Source organism: Metopolophium dirhodum, chromosome 3 (genome assembly GCF_019925205.1).
Source record: "Metopolophium dirhodum isolate CAU chromosome 3, ASM1992520v1, whole genome shotgun sequence".
In the NCBI taxonomy this organism is placed as follows: Eukaryota; Metazoa; Arthropoda; class Insecta; order Hemiptera; family Aphididae; genus Metopolophium; species Metopolophium dirhodum.
Window position 1 is genome coordinate 12,199,290 of NC_083562.1, and position 20,797 is coordinate 12,220,086.

The following is a 20,797-nucleotide window of genomic DNA, read 5'->3' on the forward strand; positions in this document are numbered from 1 at the left end:
ATACTGATTTCCTGGTGCATTTTGATTCTTTTTCGATTTCTGTGACAGCCCAGGTCAACCCGTTGGCAATACATTATAGAAAAGATTTTCGATATTTCGATTTTCGATCAAGTAGTAACAATCCACACACGTACGCACGAGAAGTAGGGGTCGATTACGTAACTGAAATTACACGAATTTATACATTACAATGGAACGATAAAATCTTTTCGTCGTCGACAAAAAGTGACTTGGAGCAAACCGTGTTTTGAAGAATGGAAAAAAAAACTTCTATCCGTGTAAGACCGCCCGCAGTCAAAAGGTTTAAACACCAGTTGTATACATAAAACGTCACCAATTTCGGACGATGTACGCCTTCCACTTATCGGGCGGAAAAAAATCCCTATTCTACGGTTGTAATAATTCTACTGCGTCGAAATACATTCGGAGCGGATCCCTCTTATTTTCGGATTATAATATATAAAATATATAAAAATACAATATACAATATATAAAATATATTATATACGGCTATGATAATGAGAACACACAACTCGGTGCTGTGCTGCCTTTACAAACCAGACAATCAATGAAACCCTGAGGGAACGCAATACAGTAGCACGGTATGCAGTTTAGATGTTGTCCAGTGGAAATAAATAATACGATATAATATTATATAGTGTGCGACGTGTGTGTAATGATAACAATAATACTATTATGTGACCCGAAAGACGTGCAGGCACCGAAGACGTACATTAACATGATTTGAATTTTAAAAAAAGAACTCTACACCTGCAAAGGTGGACGGAAATCGAAACGAGAAATCGTATATACTAGAAATTCAGACCGGTGACGAGGCAAAGGATACTGAGAAGACGATGGGGCGACGTGTACAACAGAAATCCGACGCCGAGAGAACCCAACAAACGACTGCGACGAGTATACCGCGCGCCAGACGGGTTCGTAGGTCGACACAATAATAAGATATAATAATATTATATAATATATATCACGTCGTGTGTCGGCGACGGCAACGACAGGGGTGCGCGCGAGAGTGCGTTACACCCAGGACGAGCGACGTCCTTGAGCAACCGGTGGGAAGAAGAGGTCACCGGACTCTCGAACCGCCGCAGACAGTTCTTACCCCAACGGTACGCGCACGCGCATGCCGATTGCCGGACCGACCGTGTAATGACCGGTTAATGGTGGTAGTGCCACAACGGTCGTCACAACATTATTATTATAATAATAATGGTCACAATAATCGCCGAGATAATGATTATTGCTACAAACAATAATAATTGTCAAAAATGTCGACGAGTGTAGTACGTGTGTATGACGATGTCGTTTCGTGTCGTAACACTCTAGATATCACCCCGTTTATCGGACGTGTGATTTTCGCGGTTCGTTTCCGTATTCGCGTCCGACACACGGAAAGCATGTATATAATAATATTATTAATACTGATAGTTATAAGTATAACAATAATAATAATAATAATACTAATAATAAATGATAACAATACGGTATTATGCGAAACGGATATAATAGTATTATTGTGCGTAGTGCGTAGATAAATGGTGAAAATAAAATATAAACAACACGCACACAGGGGCAGCGGCGTCAGTGTTCTTGGAGGGGGAGAGAGCGAGCACAGTCATCGGCGGCACGGGGTCGCCGAACCCGACGGTGTGTCCCGGTGTTGCATCGGCCTCTCTAGATATTGCGTTCAATCCCTACAACAACGTTCTACGCACACACACGCACATAGACGCACAAGTTCAAGAAACTCTAGAGCCGCCGGCAACAACGGCGACAACGACGACGACCACTAGGACAGGACACGACTACGACGAGACCGCGAAGAGCATTATTTATTATTATTGTTACACAGTTGTATGTTACATACACGCGCATAATATTATATTATTATATACGGATATTTATAGATGTAGAACGGGACGACGAAAATAAAATCGTATTCGTTCAAATTTTGTGTACAAATATTATGATAATAATATATACCCGTAGGTATGTTGTGTGCGTAGTGCGTACGTGGATGAATAAATTGAAATAATATACGGCATACGCCGCGACATTGTGATTCGAAGAACATGAGGTAAACGGACCATTTAAAAACGATATTAAATCGATTATTAAGTCGTTACGTTTTGCTTTCTACATACGTAATACTTTGTGTATAGGTACACGACCCTGGGACATTCGCCTTCGCCTTAAAAAAAGCAATTAACACACGTCCGCAAGCCACCGCCCTACCAGTAATAGCCAGTGGGTAGGCTAAATGCCCAAGACCCAAGTACACTATGTTTGAGGAAAAAAATTATCGAAATGCTAGAGGGCTATTGTATTTTGTATACTTTTTTTTCAAGTAGAGGGCTTTATTTTGTTAGAAAAAATTTGGTCAAAAATATATTGTTTCTGAACTGTATACTGATTTGGATATATATTTTACCGGAGAAGTATTTGCTTGGAAAGTTTGAAAAGTATTTTGTTAGAAAATATTATTTTGTAATCGTATTTATTGAAACGTATTAGCTTAGAAACGTAAAAATATTTGATCGCTTAGTATGAACTATGAAGCCACGGACCCCTAAATAAACCTTAAATTGGTCCGGGGTTCCCTTTTTTGTAAATATTTACTTTTCAATTTGAACAAATTGATTATCTACCTTTTTCGCGATAATGGCGTTTCAAACGGAATTTAAAACGATTATGAATTTAATAATTTCACAAAAAATGAAAAATCTTATAGTATTACACAATTTCGGACCCCCAACATCAACACGCGGACTATCAATTGGGAACCACTGCCGTAATATACACTTTTAACAGAATATTTTTCATAAAATTGCATTTCCGCCATGATATATTTCTAACGGATTACAATATCAAATTAATATAATTCAATTAAAATCGAATTACAACAGTATATTGTTATAAACAGGATATTTTTCAGAAAAAAATATGTATGCGTGCCAGAAAAGTCATCCCCATCCCTTATCATAACTGTGGTTGGGTTAAACTAGGGTTTCAACAAACAGCGGCGACTGCATTATACAATATACACTGTTCATCGTCGGAGTGCAGTTGTAACAGTATAGTGATCGAAATTCCGTTACAGAATAGTACACACGCACGATGATTTTCTTATTATTTTTTTGGCCTATTCGAATCGTTCTCGGTGTTAACAACCTCTCGGCGGCGAATTTTACGGTTTCCATATTACAAACGGGCCGGAACAACGCACGTGAGGTGACGGCGGCATCGGCAGTGACCGGCCACCGCCGCCATTGCGTGGGCATATTATATGTATATCTATCTACCTATATCATTATAATTTATAGCGCTCACTCATCTAACAACAACAACAAAAACAACAACGACGACGATGATGGTTGCGTCACGGTTTAAGATGCAGGGTTTTCTCGATGTGGTCCATCCGCCGGAGATGCGTTGTATTTTTGCGTCGTATAATAAATTATTAATTTGGTACCGGACCCGGCGGTCGGCCTAGGAACGGCGGTGCGTAGAAGGTGACGACGGTAGGACGAGCGGGAAACGCGCGCGCGGGGGACACGTGTTCATAAGTGCCGGCCGGCAATGATCGATACAGCGCATACGCAGCAGCACGCATCGCGTGAGTCCCGTTATTGTTGTTATCTTTCGCTCGTAACATTCGCTAGTACGACGTACCTACCTATATTTAAAAATTTAAATGCGCTACGTTTAATAAGTACTTTATTGTTATTATTATTATCATCATCATCATCGTCATTCGGCGTAGGTACGTATAATATACCGGTTCGTTTGCTTTTAAAATTTGTAATCGATTTTCGAATGACAGTTTGGTTTCGATTTCGATAGTCGTCCCCATTTTGGCACTGATGGTTTTTTGACAGCGTTTCCGCCATGAAGCGATTTTTTTTTATTCCAAATGGAGAGAGAAAACTTAAATACGCCATTTTTCCTTTGTCACAACAAGTGTGAGTGCGCGCGCGCGAACGCTATCCCGCTCGCTCAGCCGCGTATACTTTATGGCCGCGTTGTTATGGTATTGCGACGCGGACCAGCGCGCACGCCCCGCGCCATCCACCCTCTTGTACACACGTGCTGGTCTTCGCTCCACGTGCAATGTCGACAGAACAAAGAACATTCCCGGGCGTGCGCAAAAGGGGCCCCTTATTATTCCTCCGTCGTGTCACCTCCGCCCCGCCACCATAATACGACCACTCGTTACCGAAACGACTTGCCACTCCTCCTCTACAGCTGGTATAAACTGAACAGTGACAGAGAGAGACGCCATAGCGGTAATAACAGTAGTAGTAATGGTAATATACCAGCGCACCGAACAGCGGCCGGGAAGCGGGATAGGGCGACGACAACGTCCGTGGGCCACGTACGACGGAATTGCATTGCGAGAAATTTCGCACGGATGACGCGCGCTACGGACGCTGCACGTGTCGCGCATTTCATTGCACTTTTTGACGCCAAGGCCACTTTGTCATCCTTTGTTAGTGCGTTGCACGACCGGTTCTCCGACATATTATTGCAGTTGCAGTTGCAGTAGTTGCTGTTGTGTCCGTAAATCCCATTCGATCGCCAGAAAACTGAATATAATGATATTATTCAGCCGGCAACATTATATATTACAAATTGCTCTAATATGGTAAACAATAAAGTATATTATAAAATTATTATCATCGGAGACACGAATTTATTTATCAAACAACAATATTGTTGAGTGTATACTACAAAATATATTTGTTATAATATGTATGTGTCGGTGGTCGGAACGCAATCCCATCATAATTTAATAAATAGTATTCGAATTTGACACAATTCACACTATCGCGAAACACCGCATAATGGGATAACCACGATGGGAACGTATGTTTAATGAAACGAATAAAACTTTTAGACTTGAAACACCGCAAAAATTATCACCACTGTCGTGCCATAATCGCGATGTGGTGGTCGATGCGTGCAGTTTGTGCCGCAGTATACATAATTTATTTAGATAGAGCCGACAACTAGTAGATTGCAAGTAGTAGGAAAAGCATGTAAAACGACCAACAGCCATCGGGCTTTTTGGGGGACCACCCGTTCCCGTTACGAAACTACGAGAATACACGAAGGTCAGCGTAATTTTTTTCTATTCATCATGATTTTTTTTTATTTAACACTATTATTAGATTATTTAATTTCGTCAAAATTAGACGGACACGGATTATAAAAACGCACCACAAGCGTGTAAACATAATATATAATAATAATAATAATAATAAAGGCGTAATGCGCACGTGCACCACCGCAGCTAGTGCAGTTGCGAAAATTGCAAGGCCAAAGTTGCAACAAAAAGAAAAAAAAATTACATGGAACCGACACGTCCAAGGACTTTCTGACACACGTTGCAGCATGCAATCCGATACTCCAGTGTCCCCTTCACCACCGCCTCATTGTCAGTCGGTGCACACACGCACACAATACATTTTTTTTAAATATTTATTATTAATACGCGGAGGTTTTCCAAAGAGGAAAGATGATGATGAGTGTAAAAAGAATATTAAGCTACTGCGTCGTAATTCAAAAACGTGAACAGCTGTTTTTGGGTGAGCGGCTCAAAACCGACGAAGTAGATATTTAAAAAAAATAAAACCGGTCTTGTTGGGGTGAAATTCCCAGACACAGCCAATCACCACCAATCCCTCCAGCGGTCGGAGGAAATATATTATTATAATATCTATTAGGTACTCCTGTAAAATGCTACTCTCAATGTACCTCTTGGAGGTGGAAAATAAGCAGACTTCTACATACATATATTGTTAGACACGAACAAATGGATGCGAAGAGAATAAGGATTGATGTATAGTCGCTAACCATATAGTATATTGTATACCACGATTATCTACCACGTCCGTGCCAAATACATGCTGCGATTTCCTTCTGGGTACGAATTTGCTTTATGTTTATGTACCACGTTATCCGTGTATTGAGGATAACACTATATAACTGCAGTGCTGTATACAGAGCTATTTACGTATTTGGGGATGCATCATGCATATCATATATCTATGCAAACAAACACGTAAGTACGTACTTCTGACTTCAACATAAATTTAAAATTTTCAAGTTAATAACTAGGTATATATACGTTTAATGATACGCCTCTCTCGTCGTGGCCATTATATTATATATGTGTTCGCATTTTTTTAACGAGCGATTGTAAACGTAACAATACCTCTCACTTTCTCCTTCCATTCGAATCTCAATTTTTATCAATCGACCGTTTATCATAATGTTTATAAATATTACGGGGAAAAACGATTTCTTCGGCGGCTTCAGGATGAAAGCTGTCGTATTGAATGTTTGTCTAACAAATAATATTTTATTATATATTTGTTTTGTTGCAACTGCTATGGGAAGTATAGGTATACTTATACCGTGTATGATGCATTAATACATATTATAAGACCTTTGCATAGTTCACATAATATGTATGCCTGGAATAATTGTATCGAAGGTTTTCCCACCCCCGTGGCCATAGCAATTCTATATTTTAGCATACTATATACCTATTTAAAATTCAGGGAATACAGAACATGGTTGTAGACTTTACTCTTGTACGCCATATTTCATGAAAATATATTTTCATTCAAAAAAAACTTTATTAAATGTTATTGATACTTATAAATATTAGATAATAGATCAAAATATGAATCGGTTATTATTGAACTAGCCTATAACACATTATTATCAAATTAAATGTATAATATGGAGAACCTAAATTACTTATAATATACTAGGTTAATGTAGCTGAAGTTAATTATTATTTGTACACGAAACCATTAATGTCAAACATAAAATATAATATACACAAACATCAAGTATAATTATAAATAAATAGCTACTTGCTGTTATTTGAATATAAAAAAAATATATAAATTTGCTTTTACTGGTAAGAAATATTTTTAAAAGATACAATAATCACAAAACTATTTATTCGGTGTATGAATACCGGCTGATGGTTTTTATTTGATTATAAAAAGTTATTCGTATTCAAGTCAAATTGATTAAATGTAAAACTTTAATTATTTATCGTAATACGACAGTTATTGTTTAAAAAATAAATTTATTCGCCTTCCGGTAATGATTTATGATTGCGTTGGTGCAGTGCGTGGGCGGGGAAACAGTCCACGAGAGAATAAAGTTAACAAATTAAAATTGTCGTCACGGCTTACAAGCACCCAACTGAAAATTGTAGTAGATATCTATTACTAACGGATCAGCGCACTTTCGGGGAAAAAAACCTACAGTACTACCGTAATTATTATTATTATGTACACCTAGAAAATTTTAGCTATTGAATAAAAAATAATTAAACAAAATAATACCTACACTAACACCAGAATCAGCATGCGAAAAAAAAAACAAAGAGCGGTTTTTTAACAAGCTGACAGGGGCGTATCCGTTTTATTAGTTTTATATTTCACATATTATCTCTTTGCGTTCGAATTAACGTAATGTTAATATACTTAATAGTACGTACAACGTACACACATATTATACGCATATTCAGGCCCATTTTAGAAAGGAGGAAATATATAATGACGGTCCGCGCGTGTATACGGATGGACGATGATGGCTATCGGGGCAATTATTCTAAACATTCATCATAAATAATATACCGAGCACAATCGTATCGACGTGAAATTTAATTTTGACGAGCAACGTAGAGACGGTACACGAATTTTCTGTATTCTCAACGAGGGCCGGGATACGTCATAATATTAAATGAAGTGATACTTTTAGATCAAACTTTAAAATATGCCTGCAGCGCCGTTCTATATACCATTCACATATAATTCTAAATTAATATAAGCACATTTCGCGATGCATGATACAGTGCCTGTGTGTAATCACTATAATAACGACAATTGAAAAGTTCGTAAATATACGACGAACTATAGTATTATAAACAACAGTTTTTGAAAATATGAAAATATGATGTGAAAAACCACAATTAAACCATTGAAATCTTTGAAATAAAATATTTTTCAATTACATAATAATAATATTATGTGTAAGTTGCAGGATACACTAAACATAGTAACATATTGTGCTACTGACCTTCTTTCGTTTGGGCACGTCTTCGAAATCATCGTCGGTCAGACCGATACCTTCGTCAACGACCGACGGCAGGCCGCGTCCGCTCCAGGCGGCCGAGGAACTGGACTCGCTCAATGGTGGTGACGGTGAGCTGCGACATGAAAAAGCTCCTTCGCTGGACGTGGACGGGCTGGTGGACAGCGACTCAGGTTGTTGGCAGCGTGTGATGCGTCCTGAGCATAATTTACAAAAAACTTTGTTGTAATATTAAAAAAAAACACGAACAAATCGAAATAGCACGCTCGGTACGTCAAAAATAGCGAGTATAATATATTATTACAGTCGCACACCGGTCGGAAAGTGGTGCGTGGGGGGAGGGCTGGGCGAGCGCAAGAAAATTCGCAGAGACCGAGCGCGCGAGACGGGCGGGCGCTCGCGGGCCCCCACGTAAACGCCAGCCGTTTCCGACCGAAAATAAGCTCGTAGGCGGCCGTGACGTGACGTCATCGAATGACGCTAGTGCCGGTACGCGGGGGCGGTGGGTTACTGCTGCTGTCGTCAGGTGGTGAATCGTCGTAGTAGGTTGTAGCGAATTGAATAATAATAATAAAAAAATACGACGTATAGGTACGCATATTATTATTAACACTCGTGTGTTTGTGCAATTGTGCGTGAGCGCGTGTGCGTAAGTCGGTTCACGCGCACAACAACAACGATTCGTCCTTGTGTAAGCGCGAACGTGAATTTCACTGCTTTTTATAGTTTTTGTTTTTAAACCTTCCTAACATTTCGAACAATCGAAATTTGTTTGATATTTGTCAAACGATAGTCATTGTACTTATGCATACGATCGAACTGCACGCATTTCGTACGTGATGGACGTCGACAATGACGCGATTATAATATTATGTACTATATAAATTTAATATGAAAAACCATAAATACGACGTCGGCAATGATGACGTCGATTGCGGGTGTTTTACACGCGATCATCGATTTCCGGATTAAAATCATCAAAGTTGGAATAGTCCGCCTAAACTTTACGCGATGCTACTGTATAATGTATAATATTATACGTCTCAGAAATCTCATATCGGTCGTCATTGAGTCGAGCGATCGAGTGGTGCATACAAAACGTTACATTTGTTATTGGACAAGTTCTAAAACGATCAAACTAATCTCATTATAGTATTATAATATTCTGTTTATGTGCTGCACTTATATAAATAATTATGCGATCGCGGAGTGCCGGTGGCGATTATGCAGTAAAAGCGTGTAAATATTGGCTGTTAGTGCAATATTTAATAAGCACGTGCAGCATAGTGATGAAAATCGACCGATAACAAAATGTTCTGTCGATAAGACACAACGTTGTTTACTTTACAGGTACTGAGATACCACAAGAGTTTTACACGCACTTACAATATTATCTTGTAAGTTAATATTGAAGACTATAATCCGATGTTAAATCTTTAAAGATGAAAACTTTTGATCGATAAAAAAATTTTTACTGCAAATATTAATTGATTAAAACCGTACGTTTCGAATGTTATTTGGATGAGGAATATGATATATTATACTTTTTAGTGATATTGATTGAATTCATTTTCGACGATAAAATGTACACTTCTTAGTTAAGTTCTTATTGTATTTTCCCCGATGATCAGTCACGAACATGGCCTTTCAGGATGACGGGAGCGGAGAGATTATCAACCGGGTTATCATATGAAGTATAATAATATAATATTATAGGTACCTATACCATTTTAGGTCGTGAAAACGCCATTCACGGGGATAGAAAAAATTAGAAGTTTATTGCGCAACGCCATCGTGTATCTCTATATATGTACATTGTACACGGGTGTGGGGACAAAGCGTACAGTAACTATAACTGTTGTGCACTAGTGATCGTTATACAACACCGTTTCTGGTTAAAAAAAAAAACTATTTCTATTTCCTCCGACGCGCGAGACCAAAGCTGCGCGAACGTCTTGTAGTCGCGGTATTATATAATAATGAGTGTTATTCAGACACAATTTTTTGGACGAATTCCTCCTTGTCGTAGTATCATATCATGTTGCGCGTGATTTGTAGTATTAGTGCATTCGGAAGAAATGACGGATGCGTCACACATTCAGCACGTAGTACGTACACGCTCAAAATATTTTTAACTATATAATGATGAATCATATAATATAATAGATATACCTATATTCTATAAGTCTGGAAACTATGATATTCATTGGGGTGGGGGCTTTGCTATAATAATTGTATTATTATGAATTAACGTTTAACGTATGCGCATAACATACGTCTGCCGTTCAGGCGAAAATTATGTGTCACGACTCACGAGCGCCGGCCGGCGACACAGTTTCCGAGCGTGGTCCGTCCTTGTCACGTCCAATGTCGGGCGTTTCGCGCTACTCGCGCGCGTTGGCGGGGCGGGCCGGTGCAGCAGGAGCGCGAGACCGGTTACACCGCGGCGGGCGCGCGCTCTTCGCGTCCTTAACACTGCGTCCCGGTTACGAAATGCCACATAAACGTGTACCCAAGCGCACTAGCCGAGTCACCACGGCGGTACAGCGCGCGCTGCATAGAAAGCTGGCTTTTCACTTTTACCATTATCATATCTAGGCCACAGTTGGGCAACTCTCTATATAATAAAAATAATATAATGCGATGGAGAATTATTATTGTTGTTGTTGAGTAACGGACGGCTTGGCAGTGATAAGAACTCCACGCGCCAGATGGTGGCGGAGGCTGAACCGTGCCTCGATCAGGCGGCTTGCACAGCGTTTTTTAAATAATACCATCGATTAGTACCTATAATATTTATAAATATAATAATACAATATTGACGACGCGACGAAATAAAAACCGCAAACTCGATCCCATATTATATAATATAATATATAAATAGATATGTGCAGGGTCAAGTGCTTTAAAGAAAAAAATTATCGAGTGCGATACGAAATTCAATAAATTTTAAGATCACTGATACATACATGCGTCGGCCGTAAGACGTGTAAATGCAGTGTGTGCGTGTAACGCCCGAGCCCGGTCAAGTGTTATACACAACACCGCCGCCCGTTATAATTTATACACACGACGACCGGATCGTTTAATAATTAGACGTGCGGCCAAGTGCCCCGTTATACACACATTACGCGTAATACATAATATTATATCGGACGACGGACGTTACACGATTACGGTTTTCGCGTTCGATGCGTGTATATTAAACGTGGTTTTTCTTTGCGCATTGCTGCTGCAGTAAGGCATTATATATCTATACCACCCATATATTGTGTATATATGTATATTATATTATAGGTACACCAAACTCCGCTGCAGCAGTGGTCAAATCAGAGGTCAACGCACCGCCGCCGGTTAAAGTACATATTATTATTATTTTTTTTTTTTTATAGGTATGTGCCACGGCAGTGCGGCGGTGTCAATGCACCGTAAAACAAAAAACAAAAACACGCACGAACCACAACGGCATCCCTGCGACGCAACACATATATGGTATATTATAATATTATAGTGGGCGGCAAACAAAATCGCGTTGATTGCATGTTGTAGCTTCCTGTGCGTAGGTACAGCTGTATACCTAAAATATATAATATGCAACATAATGTGTAGCCGGCGTGCCACCCTGTAACACCTGAAGCGCGGAGTCAATAAGCGCGATAGTCGTATTGCCATTATACATGCATAATATTATAATAATATTATTATTACGCCCCCTCCCGTATATTGCAGTGTATATTATACGATACACCTAACTAACTACAACAGTCGCCGCTTTTTAAATCGTTTAAATTAATGTTTAGGTTTTTTGGACACAGCGCGATATTGTTGCAATGTGAAACCGTGGAGAAAGGACGTTGCAGAGCATGACTGAAAGTGAAATCCCGCGTATCAACTTCCCCTCCATATCGTATACAATATTATATTATGTATAAAAATATCACTTCTCCCCCTATTCATGTACATATACATTTATTATATCGCGCGACTGTACGTATAACTATTTTATCGCCGTGCGCCATCGACAACCCCCCGCCCTATCATCCAGGTCGAGTTACCAACTGCGACCGTTTTACCGAAGATTTCCATTGGGTTTTCTCACGTCTAGAATGCACAAAAAATCCAACAAACGGATTCGGGTGAAAGTGCCCGTATGGTAATATACAACTATAGTAACGATACACGGAATCGAAAACAATAGCGATTTTATTTCGCTTCGAATGTGATTACGAAAAATATACCGACATACGGTCGGTGCAAAAAAGTGCACTTAATTCAAATACCGACCTTGTATGGATGGCGAGTGGGGACTGCATGACAGGCTCATCAACACCAAGGCCGCGGTACACTCTGTCATTTCTTCCTCTTTTGGTTCATTATCGTCGTCTTCATCTTTCATTTCCTCTTCACGGGATTCATCCAGATCTTGGCTACTGCTGGGTCGACGTTTTCGGGACCTGCAGAAATCAGGAAAATCATCTATTTTAATTTCAATGCTAATATTCAAGAATCGTGTAGTACCTACTTAGCGGCATTATTATTAAATAAGTAATAAAAAACAAACAAATAGACTATATCAACAAGAATTCTTCAATAACAACAACATTTTGATTACATTTTGAGATTTTAGCCTCAACCATAATACCATGGAAGGTCAGGGTAAACAACTGGATTCACACCTGGTGTACGAATTCTATTTTTAAACATCAAGGATGACGGAACTAGGTAACAAGTGAGGGTATATTTTAATTCTAATTATTACTATCAAGGTTTAAATTTGAAGCAATGTATTAAATAATATTATAAATATATTATGTAAGCATTATCTATCTCCCGAGCTCTTCTGTATTATAAATTAAACTATTATTTCGTTCATAATTCGAGCTTAGTTAATCTGACTTACTAATTTTGATAAATTTTGTCGGGTATCTAGTCTAATTTTTAATATTGCTTTTCTACAAGTACCCCAATTATTAGTATTATACTATTGTCCGATACATCAACCGGATTTTCAATACAGAAAAAAATATTTAATAAAAAGTTGATCGCCATCAATGTAATTTTATTTTTTTTACATTACACATGCAAATATGCAATCGATAAGTTTAATGCAAACAAGTAACAACAACCAGAGAAACATATATGTAAACAAACCCATAAGGAATAACAATCATATAACACCAGTACAGATATTACCCGATACACACTGTACATAATATATATTATGTTATACATTATACCTATGTAAATAAACCTCCATTATTGCGTAATTTAACGTAATGGCCGAGTGATTTTATTTGTGCAATTACTATCTGCAAATAGTAAGTTTATTGATATATATATGTATAAACTAATTATATTCCCCTCGTATGCCGGTCCCAAAGTGTTCCGGGACATATATAATATATAATTATGGAAAAAAAAACCAATAACAATACAACAATGTTAAACGAAGACAATTTTCTCGGATATCACCACGCCCGACGTGACTGAAAAAGCAATAAGTAGGCCAAAACTACAATAACAACCGTCAGCAGTTTGACTCTCATTCATGGTCGCTGGTGTAACCCACACCATTATATAGGTACTATAATATATTCTTTAAAAATCTTGTCGTGTTCGCACTCCATGCACCTGCGTCGGCGAACAACCTTGCGAAATCGTATTGAACTTGATTGTTTTTAATTCGTGTACACGTATGCATGCAGTGAAATAACCAGATTTCATAACATAATGGTCACATAAAGGCCGCGACCTAGGGTACGGTTTATTTTTTCACACAACTTTGTAACTGTCATTCATATTAAAAAAAAAAAAAAAAATGACGGTGAAAAGCACCGAATTTGATTTTCACGTCACCGCGTAATATCTATAATATATTGTATAAGTCTGTATACCTATAAATAAAATATATGAATTAATCAAAGCATTCAAAGCCAATTTGAATAACAGTATAAACAAAATACTTGTAGGTAACTAAAATTTCGTTACATTTCTTTTGCATGTGGAAAATACAATTTATTATTAATTTTTAATAAAAAAAATGTTGACGAAAAAACGTGGACAGAACACGCCGATCAATAATGGAATCGACTATAATAGTGCCTATATTATTTAATGGGCCTACGGGCTACGACAAGGACGCGGACCTTTTACGGCACAGTGGCGTACCGTATTCGGATAGTGTGAGCCTATATAGCGTGTATGATGACATGACGTACTATATAACGCTAAATTTACTACAACGCTTTATATAAATACATATTTGCGACACAAGTACTGACAGTGCACCGGTTCTAAATGATTTACCGGCTTACAGCAGTAGAACATCGGCAACATGGCAAGGTCGTTCGTATGTCAACCGACCTTGAATAAAAAAAATCAGCTGATCTGAGGGCCGCTATTTCTTTTTATTATGTTTTTTTTTTGTTACTGTACACCTCCTCTCTGTGTCTCCAGTCACCGCCCGAAATACACGCATGTTTTAACAATCTGAAATACGGTTCTACGATGGAACACACAACAAGGTCTACCGGACACAATTTGCATCACGCGAAGGGGGACCACCATTTAAAATACAGAAGTTTATACCTATTTGCAATAACGATATAATATTACATCGCGTATATATCGTTTGGGCGTATGCTACCATACCGATACGCACTTGCGCGGATATTTGAGAGACATACGTGCAATCTGTATCGGAGAACGGGATACAATGTTTTTTAAATGACAGATTATGCAGTCTCGGAACCGGAACTCTATCAATGCACATTTTCTTATATACCATTAACCCGCCCGTGTGAGTAAAAGTGAATGGTACTATGCGTGCGCCGAGCGGCGGTGTTGTCGGCACCACCGATGTTATACCTATAGTATTATCGAAAACTGACGGCATACGACGGAAACTAATTTAAAGACGTAAAATAGTTTTCTTCGTCCCGCGCACATCGAGATGGGAATTCAGCGGAGAAATAAATTTAAGACCAGCAGTATAACGAGAGAAAATACCGCGCCAAATACCGTAACTGTCTTCTGCAGAGCAGATAGTTTTCATTTTCGTATTGCCCACCCCTTCCTTTTACGTTATCTTTTTTCACTCAAACTATTATTATTATTATTGTGGCATATGATATGTATAATATATTAATACCATACAACTAATGAAAAAAATAAATAAAATTCGTACGATAAACCCAGCCCACACGCTCGCATGCTCCATCAAAACATTTCATGTTTACATTTTATATTTATGACACTATATACACTACCGGACGATTTTTATTATTTTTCAACTAAAAAAAAAACCATTTTATTTATTTACCTGAGTACTTACAATCTACTATTATGTAATTGCTAAACCATCAATAATTTTCTATTTATAGTGGAAACTGATGCCCGATTAACAAATCCGACACCATGCCAAAATAAGTGTACATTTATCATGTCCCAACGAGTGTCAGGGATCCTGGCACCTCTCATTTAAATGACCGACAGAATTCAGAAGTGAAATGTTGTACTATTACAATGATTATGTTTAACGATATTTTCGGGCTATTGAACTGCTCTATTGTCTTCGTCTTAACTTGTATGTACATTTTTTATCTCCGCGTTATCTCTGATTGTATTACGTTGTCCTCATTATAAAACAGCTATCGAACCACACAGAACCACAAATATATATATATATTATGCCTAAAAGAAATTTGTTTACTCGAGATCGTTATGTCCAGTTGTAGTATTATCAACCAACCAAAGGTTAACCAAAAAAGAAGAAGATATATATGAAATCACATCGCAATATTAATACAAAAAATCCGTTAGGAAATTAAAATTTTAATCTAACTTATTTTATGCTAACAAAAACTTACCCGCTGATTTCTACAGCATTCTGAGAGGACGAACTACGTTTCCTGTCTGACATGTCTGCCAACCTAGCGAAATCTGTATCCTGGTCCATTAGCCGTGCCGATTTTCTAGATTCTAGCACGCGAACATCATCCAATTTCTTTATTACTTCGATGGACCCCTGAAAAAGAAAACAATGGTAAATGGTGGTTGTAAATAAATTGCCTTCGGTAAGGGTAGAAGATGGCTATAATCAAAAATGCATAATTTGCTGGTAGCTGCCGGTAATTGTGTATCTTACATTTAATAAACAATAATATAGTCGCAATGCTTTCACTCCACCCGCAAGACCGGTTCGTTTCCTTGTGAAATCGGTTAAATGCATACTCACACACACCCATGTCTCAAAGTTCGCATATATGAAATAATTTTATTTTTCATAAAATTATAAGGAAGTAAAAAAACGAGACGAGTTTTCAGTGGCTTTTTCTATAAACTCAAGGCTCAACATTTTTTTCATGCTTGCAACCGGTTACCACAATGGTGCAAATTACAAGAAAACGCACAAGTGAGGTATATTATAGGTATACTATGCGATTTTCCATGGCCCGACTAGATGACCCGGATTGTAATTCAAGCCTGCGATATCGGTCGCGCACACGCCGCGGCAAAGTCAAGGTCAAGCACAACGCAGTATGTGCATTATTATCTGTACAATATATATTATTAATAAATAATAATAGTAATAATCATATAAATATAGTACCTAATCGGTTAATCATAATAAAATAGTAAATATTAAATATGCACACAGTTTATTGCTCAAGTTTCGATAACGCGCGCTATCTACGAACTTTTCCCACCTCCGTCAATAGAGCGAATTGTGGTTACGAGTTTCCAGCCGCCAAGTGGTACACAGAAGCGTGCGGCGGAGGCGGTGGCGTTGTGAGGGGGGGGGGGATGTGTTTGACGCAATTACGATGTCCTTTCGCCAAATCGCGTTCCAACGGAATGTCGCGCACGCTCGCGTACGGCAGGAGAAAGGTATATATTTTTATTGTATACGAGAATATTATATTATTATTGTTATACACACACCGCGGCGGCGATTTGTGATGTAAAAATAATAATAATAAAAATGAGGTAGAAAGTATAAGGACCACCCCCTCTCCATGTTGCATCCCATTCACCTAACTGGTTTCAACTGCGCAGTGAACGGAACCCGCATCGACCCGCGGACACCGCATATATAATATAATATTATAATACAATTATTTAAATAATATGATATTTCAATATTTGATTTCAACACCGGAGAAGATGAGTTTCCCACACAAGCTAATGCGTTACCAAAAAAAAACACTTGAATACAATATTCGAATCTGTGGTTCTCAAAAAACCCCCATTTTTTGGTTTTTTGGAAGGTCAGAAACTTGAACAACGTCGTTGACAACAGTACGCTCTGTATGTGATGACGTCTGGGCGTCAAAGGGTGAAAAATAAATAAAATTCCCTAAATGCCACCAACAAGAGGGGTTTCGACCCCGTTGAACAGCAGCTGCCAGTGAAAAGGAGATTCCCTGTCCGTGTATAATACGTATACAACACGTCAGATTGATACGTATGAATATTATTCAAAAAACGACATAGTACGCTGATCCCGCTACAGCAGCCGGCCGGCCTCAACGGTAGGTTGGCAACCGTGTCGCCCGCACATTGCATATAGTAACCGCCGCCAACCCGGTGAAATTGGCGTACCTACGCGGAAAACTTCTGCGTACGTCCACCGCGGATATTTGAGTTCCGTGTACAGGTAACAAGTAACAACGCGTAGGTTATTATAATATGCCACCTCTGTTGTTATAAGCACGAAACGCATTAAAATCGCACGGTCAGCCGTGCACTCGCGCCGGCCGGCAACAAGTAACCGGCAGTGGACGCGGGCCAGGGGAGCGACCGAGACTAAAGAAAACATATCCGTTTTGGCGCCAAACACACGGGCCGCTATAAAACGCAAACGAGACAGATCGCTTCTTTTTGGTAATACGATCGTTTTTACACAGACCGGCGTAATCGCTATGCAAAGTCGGCAACTATTTCTACAATTTGAATTTATAATTATATTATTATATCCGCTGTCATTCAACACTCACCTCGTGCCCGTGCGGCATTATGGAAACGCGCACTTCTTCAGTGTCTGGTCTGTGGACAACCACGTCACCGCATATCTCGCGACCGTTGAACGTGATGTACACCCGCTGACCAGCCATCAGTCGGAGGTCGGACAGCGTCTGGAAACCAGGGCCGACCAGCTCGGTGGCCCGGTACTCACGCCGGCTGCCGGTTCCGTCGTCGAACCGTATTGAATACCCGGTCTCAGAGCCGTCCGCGGCCGTCTTGACCGCGGCGATGATGCCAGCGCACAGCTTGCCGTCATCGCCCGACGGCGCGCAGACGCGCGTCCCTATGATGGACCGCTTGGCCAGCCGTTTACCGGCGCCCGGGATCAGCCCGTTCCTGTGCCGCATTGGGATCGCGAACGAAGCGTCCAGCTTGGCGGTGTAGTACGACGTGATTGATCGATATCGATTATCGCGCGTAAGCGCGATCAAGGAAACGGGCGGGGAAAAAATTAAACACGAAACAAAATATGTACCGGTGTCACTCCCGTACAATATCAGTCGACACTCACACCACCATCGTACCGATTCACAAAATTATAACAGCACATTTTTATCTACCAAAAAATATCTAAGAAAAAAAACTATACTATATAGTATATAATATAATATATTAGTAATTACGTTTATATTCGCGTTATTTAAATAACACAGATTGAAATCGTAAGAAAAACGCTAAAGTTTTTGAGCGGCAATTTTTTCAAATTGTTTTCGCACGAATGTTTTATTTTTGCGAATTTGAGTTCACACGGAATACACAGTCGACGGGGAATACGACGACGACAACGACAACAACAACAACAATAATAATCGGTGATTTGAGGCTGAACTGCCGAACAGCGAAGGACTACCGGCTACGACAAGACGTAAAACGGAACTATGGACGTGGTTTGGCACAAATGTTCAACGCCACAGCTGACAATGCCGGTTGCCGGTATCCGCGCAGTGATACCAATTTACCGTACCCTATCGACCCGGTTTTGCGTTCTACGCTTCTATTATTATTATTACTATTACGACGCGCATCCTGAATCCGCTTTCCGTTCACAAAGGAAATCAACACCGATTTTCTGCTGTTTTTCCATGAAATATTCGACATTTTTTTTTGTCCACAAATCTGTATTGGCTTTTGATTCAGTGGCAAGTGCAGCCGCGGTCTGCGTAATATTACAAATATTGTGTTTTTGGTTCACATTAATGACGTCATCACTCTCGTATTATAGAAGTTTTATTTTTTATTTGCGTCGTCATTGGTATTTCCAATAATAATAATTATTGTTGTGTATTGTATTATTTTATGCAATACACTTATACAAGTTAGTAGCTTAGAACTTACAACAACATATCAATAAGTTATATTATAATATTATCTAGGTACATTTATATCCAAATGCATTATGCATTATGCCATAATATTATTTATTATATAGCTAGCTGCAGCCTGCTGGTAGGGATATGACATTATATTCCTGAGAATACCACTCTAAAGCCCCATAGTTGATGCGAAATAAATAATTGTGAAACAATGACACGGGATTGCCTTACCTGGTTACCTATCAAGTATCAACAAGGATAATTAACCTATAGAAAACTCCCACAACAACCAAAATAAAACAAAAGAAGCTCATCATTACAAAATTAGCTAAAAAGTCTAAATCTAGGCTAAAACCACGCCTACCACAAGACATCTTTCTAGAAGTCCAATCGGACAACTAATAAAGAAGATATTTTTTATGTTCATTTGTATTTATTGACAATTATTGTAAATTTATAACATTGTAAAAACAATTGGGTTGTTATAAAAAAATTGAGTCTGTTATTGCAAATTTGTGTACGTACCTATATTATATTCGTGTTTGGACGATCAAAGTCGAATAATTTGTTACTAAAACGAATCGTAGTGTATAATTATATTTTTACTTGGAAAATAATGCATATGAGAAACAAGTAATAACAATAAAAAGTTTAGATTTAGATTTATTTTCTACGTATTTGTTACGGATTGCAGTATAAATATTACGTTTATATGCAATGTTACAATACTATAATAACGTGCATAATTCCATAATATATAATATAAGTACATGCATTATTTCATTATTTTGTGTGAAATATTAAAGGTTGTAAAAGTTAAGTAAAGTTTTTAAGGCATTTAAATTTTTTAATAGTAACTTTTTCAAAATGTTCACTAATATAAATAGTCGGGCTTTTATCTTCTATATTCCTGTGGACCTTATAAACTATTATTTTTACTTTTTTTATTAAACAAAGTCCGCGGCAACTGTGGCCATTGGACTGATATATATAATTGTAATTATAAAAGTATCCTTCTATCCAACTGTAAAAAGAATATTACAAAAATCTGAACGAATAATGCATATCATTGTTTTCTTTACTTGATTTTAGTATTTATATTCTTTTATAAGTAAAAATCATTTATATTTAAAATTGTTGGATAGAATAATATTTATTGAAATTGTCAATTCAAATGTTAAGCTAAACAATTATGTTAGTCCACCCCCGCTCTAATCTCATTGAATTTAAAAAAAAAATGTATTTTAATATGTTGTGTTATTAAAAAAAACTATTACATAAGTATATTGATTTTTAATAGCTAAATATAAATATAA

General features: G+C 38.3%; 1 protein-coding gene across 2 annotated transcripts in view; it reads right to left on the bottom strand.

Annotated features, from left to right (window-relative positions):
- The window catches only part of LOC132940401 (zinc finger protein 395-like), a 33,283-nt gene extending 14,233 nt beyond the window's left edge, over positions 1 to 19,050 (bottom strand). For both annotated transcript variants that reach the window (XM_061007994.1, XM_061007995.1), the window contains exons 1-4: positions 18,141 to 19,050; positions 16,011 to 16,168; positions 12,427 to 12,596; positions 8,128 to 8,339 (exon numbers count right to left, since the gene is read on the bottom strand). In XM_061007994.1, coding sequence (XP_060863977.1) covers positions 8,128 to 8,339; positions 12,427 to 12,596; positions 16,011 to 16,168; positions 18,141 to 18,515 — 915 coding nt within the window. In that variant the 5' untranslated portion in view covers positions 18,516 to 19,050. The remainder of the gene's footprint in view (positions 1 to 8,127; positions 8,340 to 12,426; positions 12,597 to 16,010; positions 16,169 to 18,140) is intronic.
- Positions 19,051 to 20,797: the final 1,747 nt, after the last annotated feature.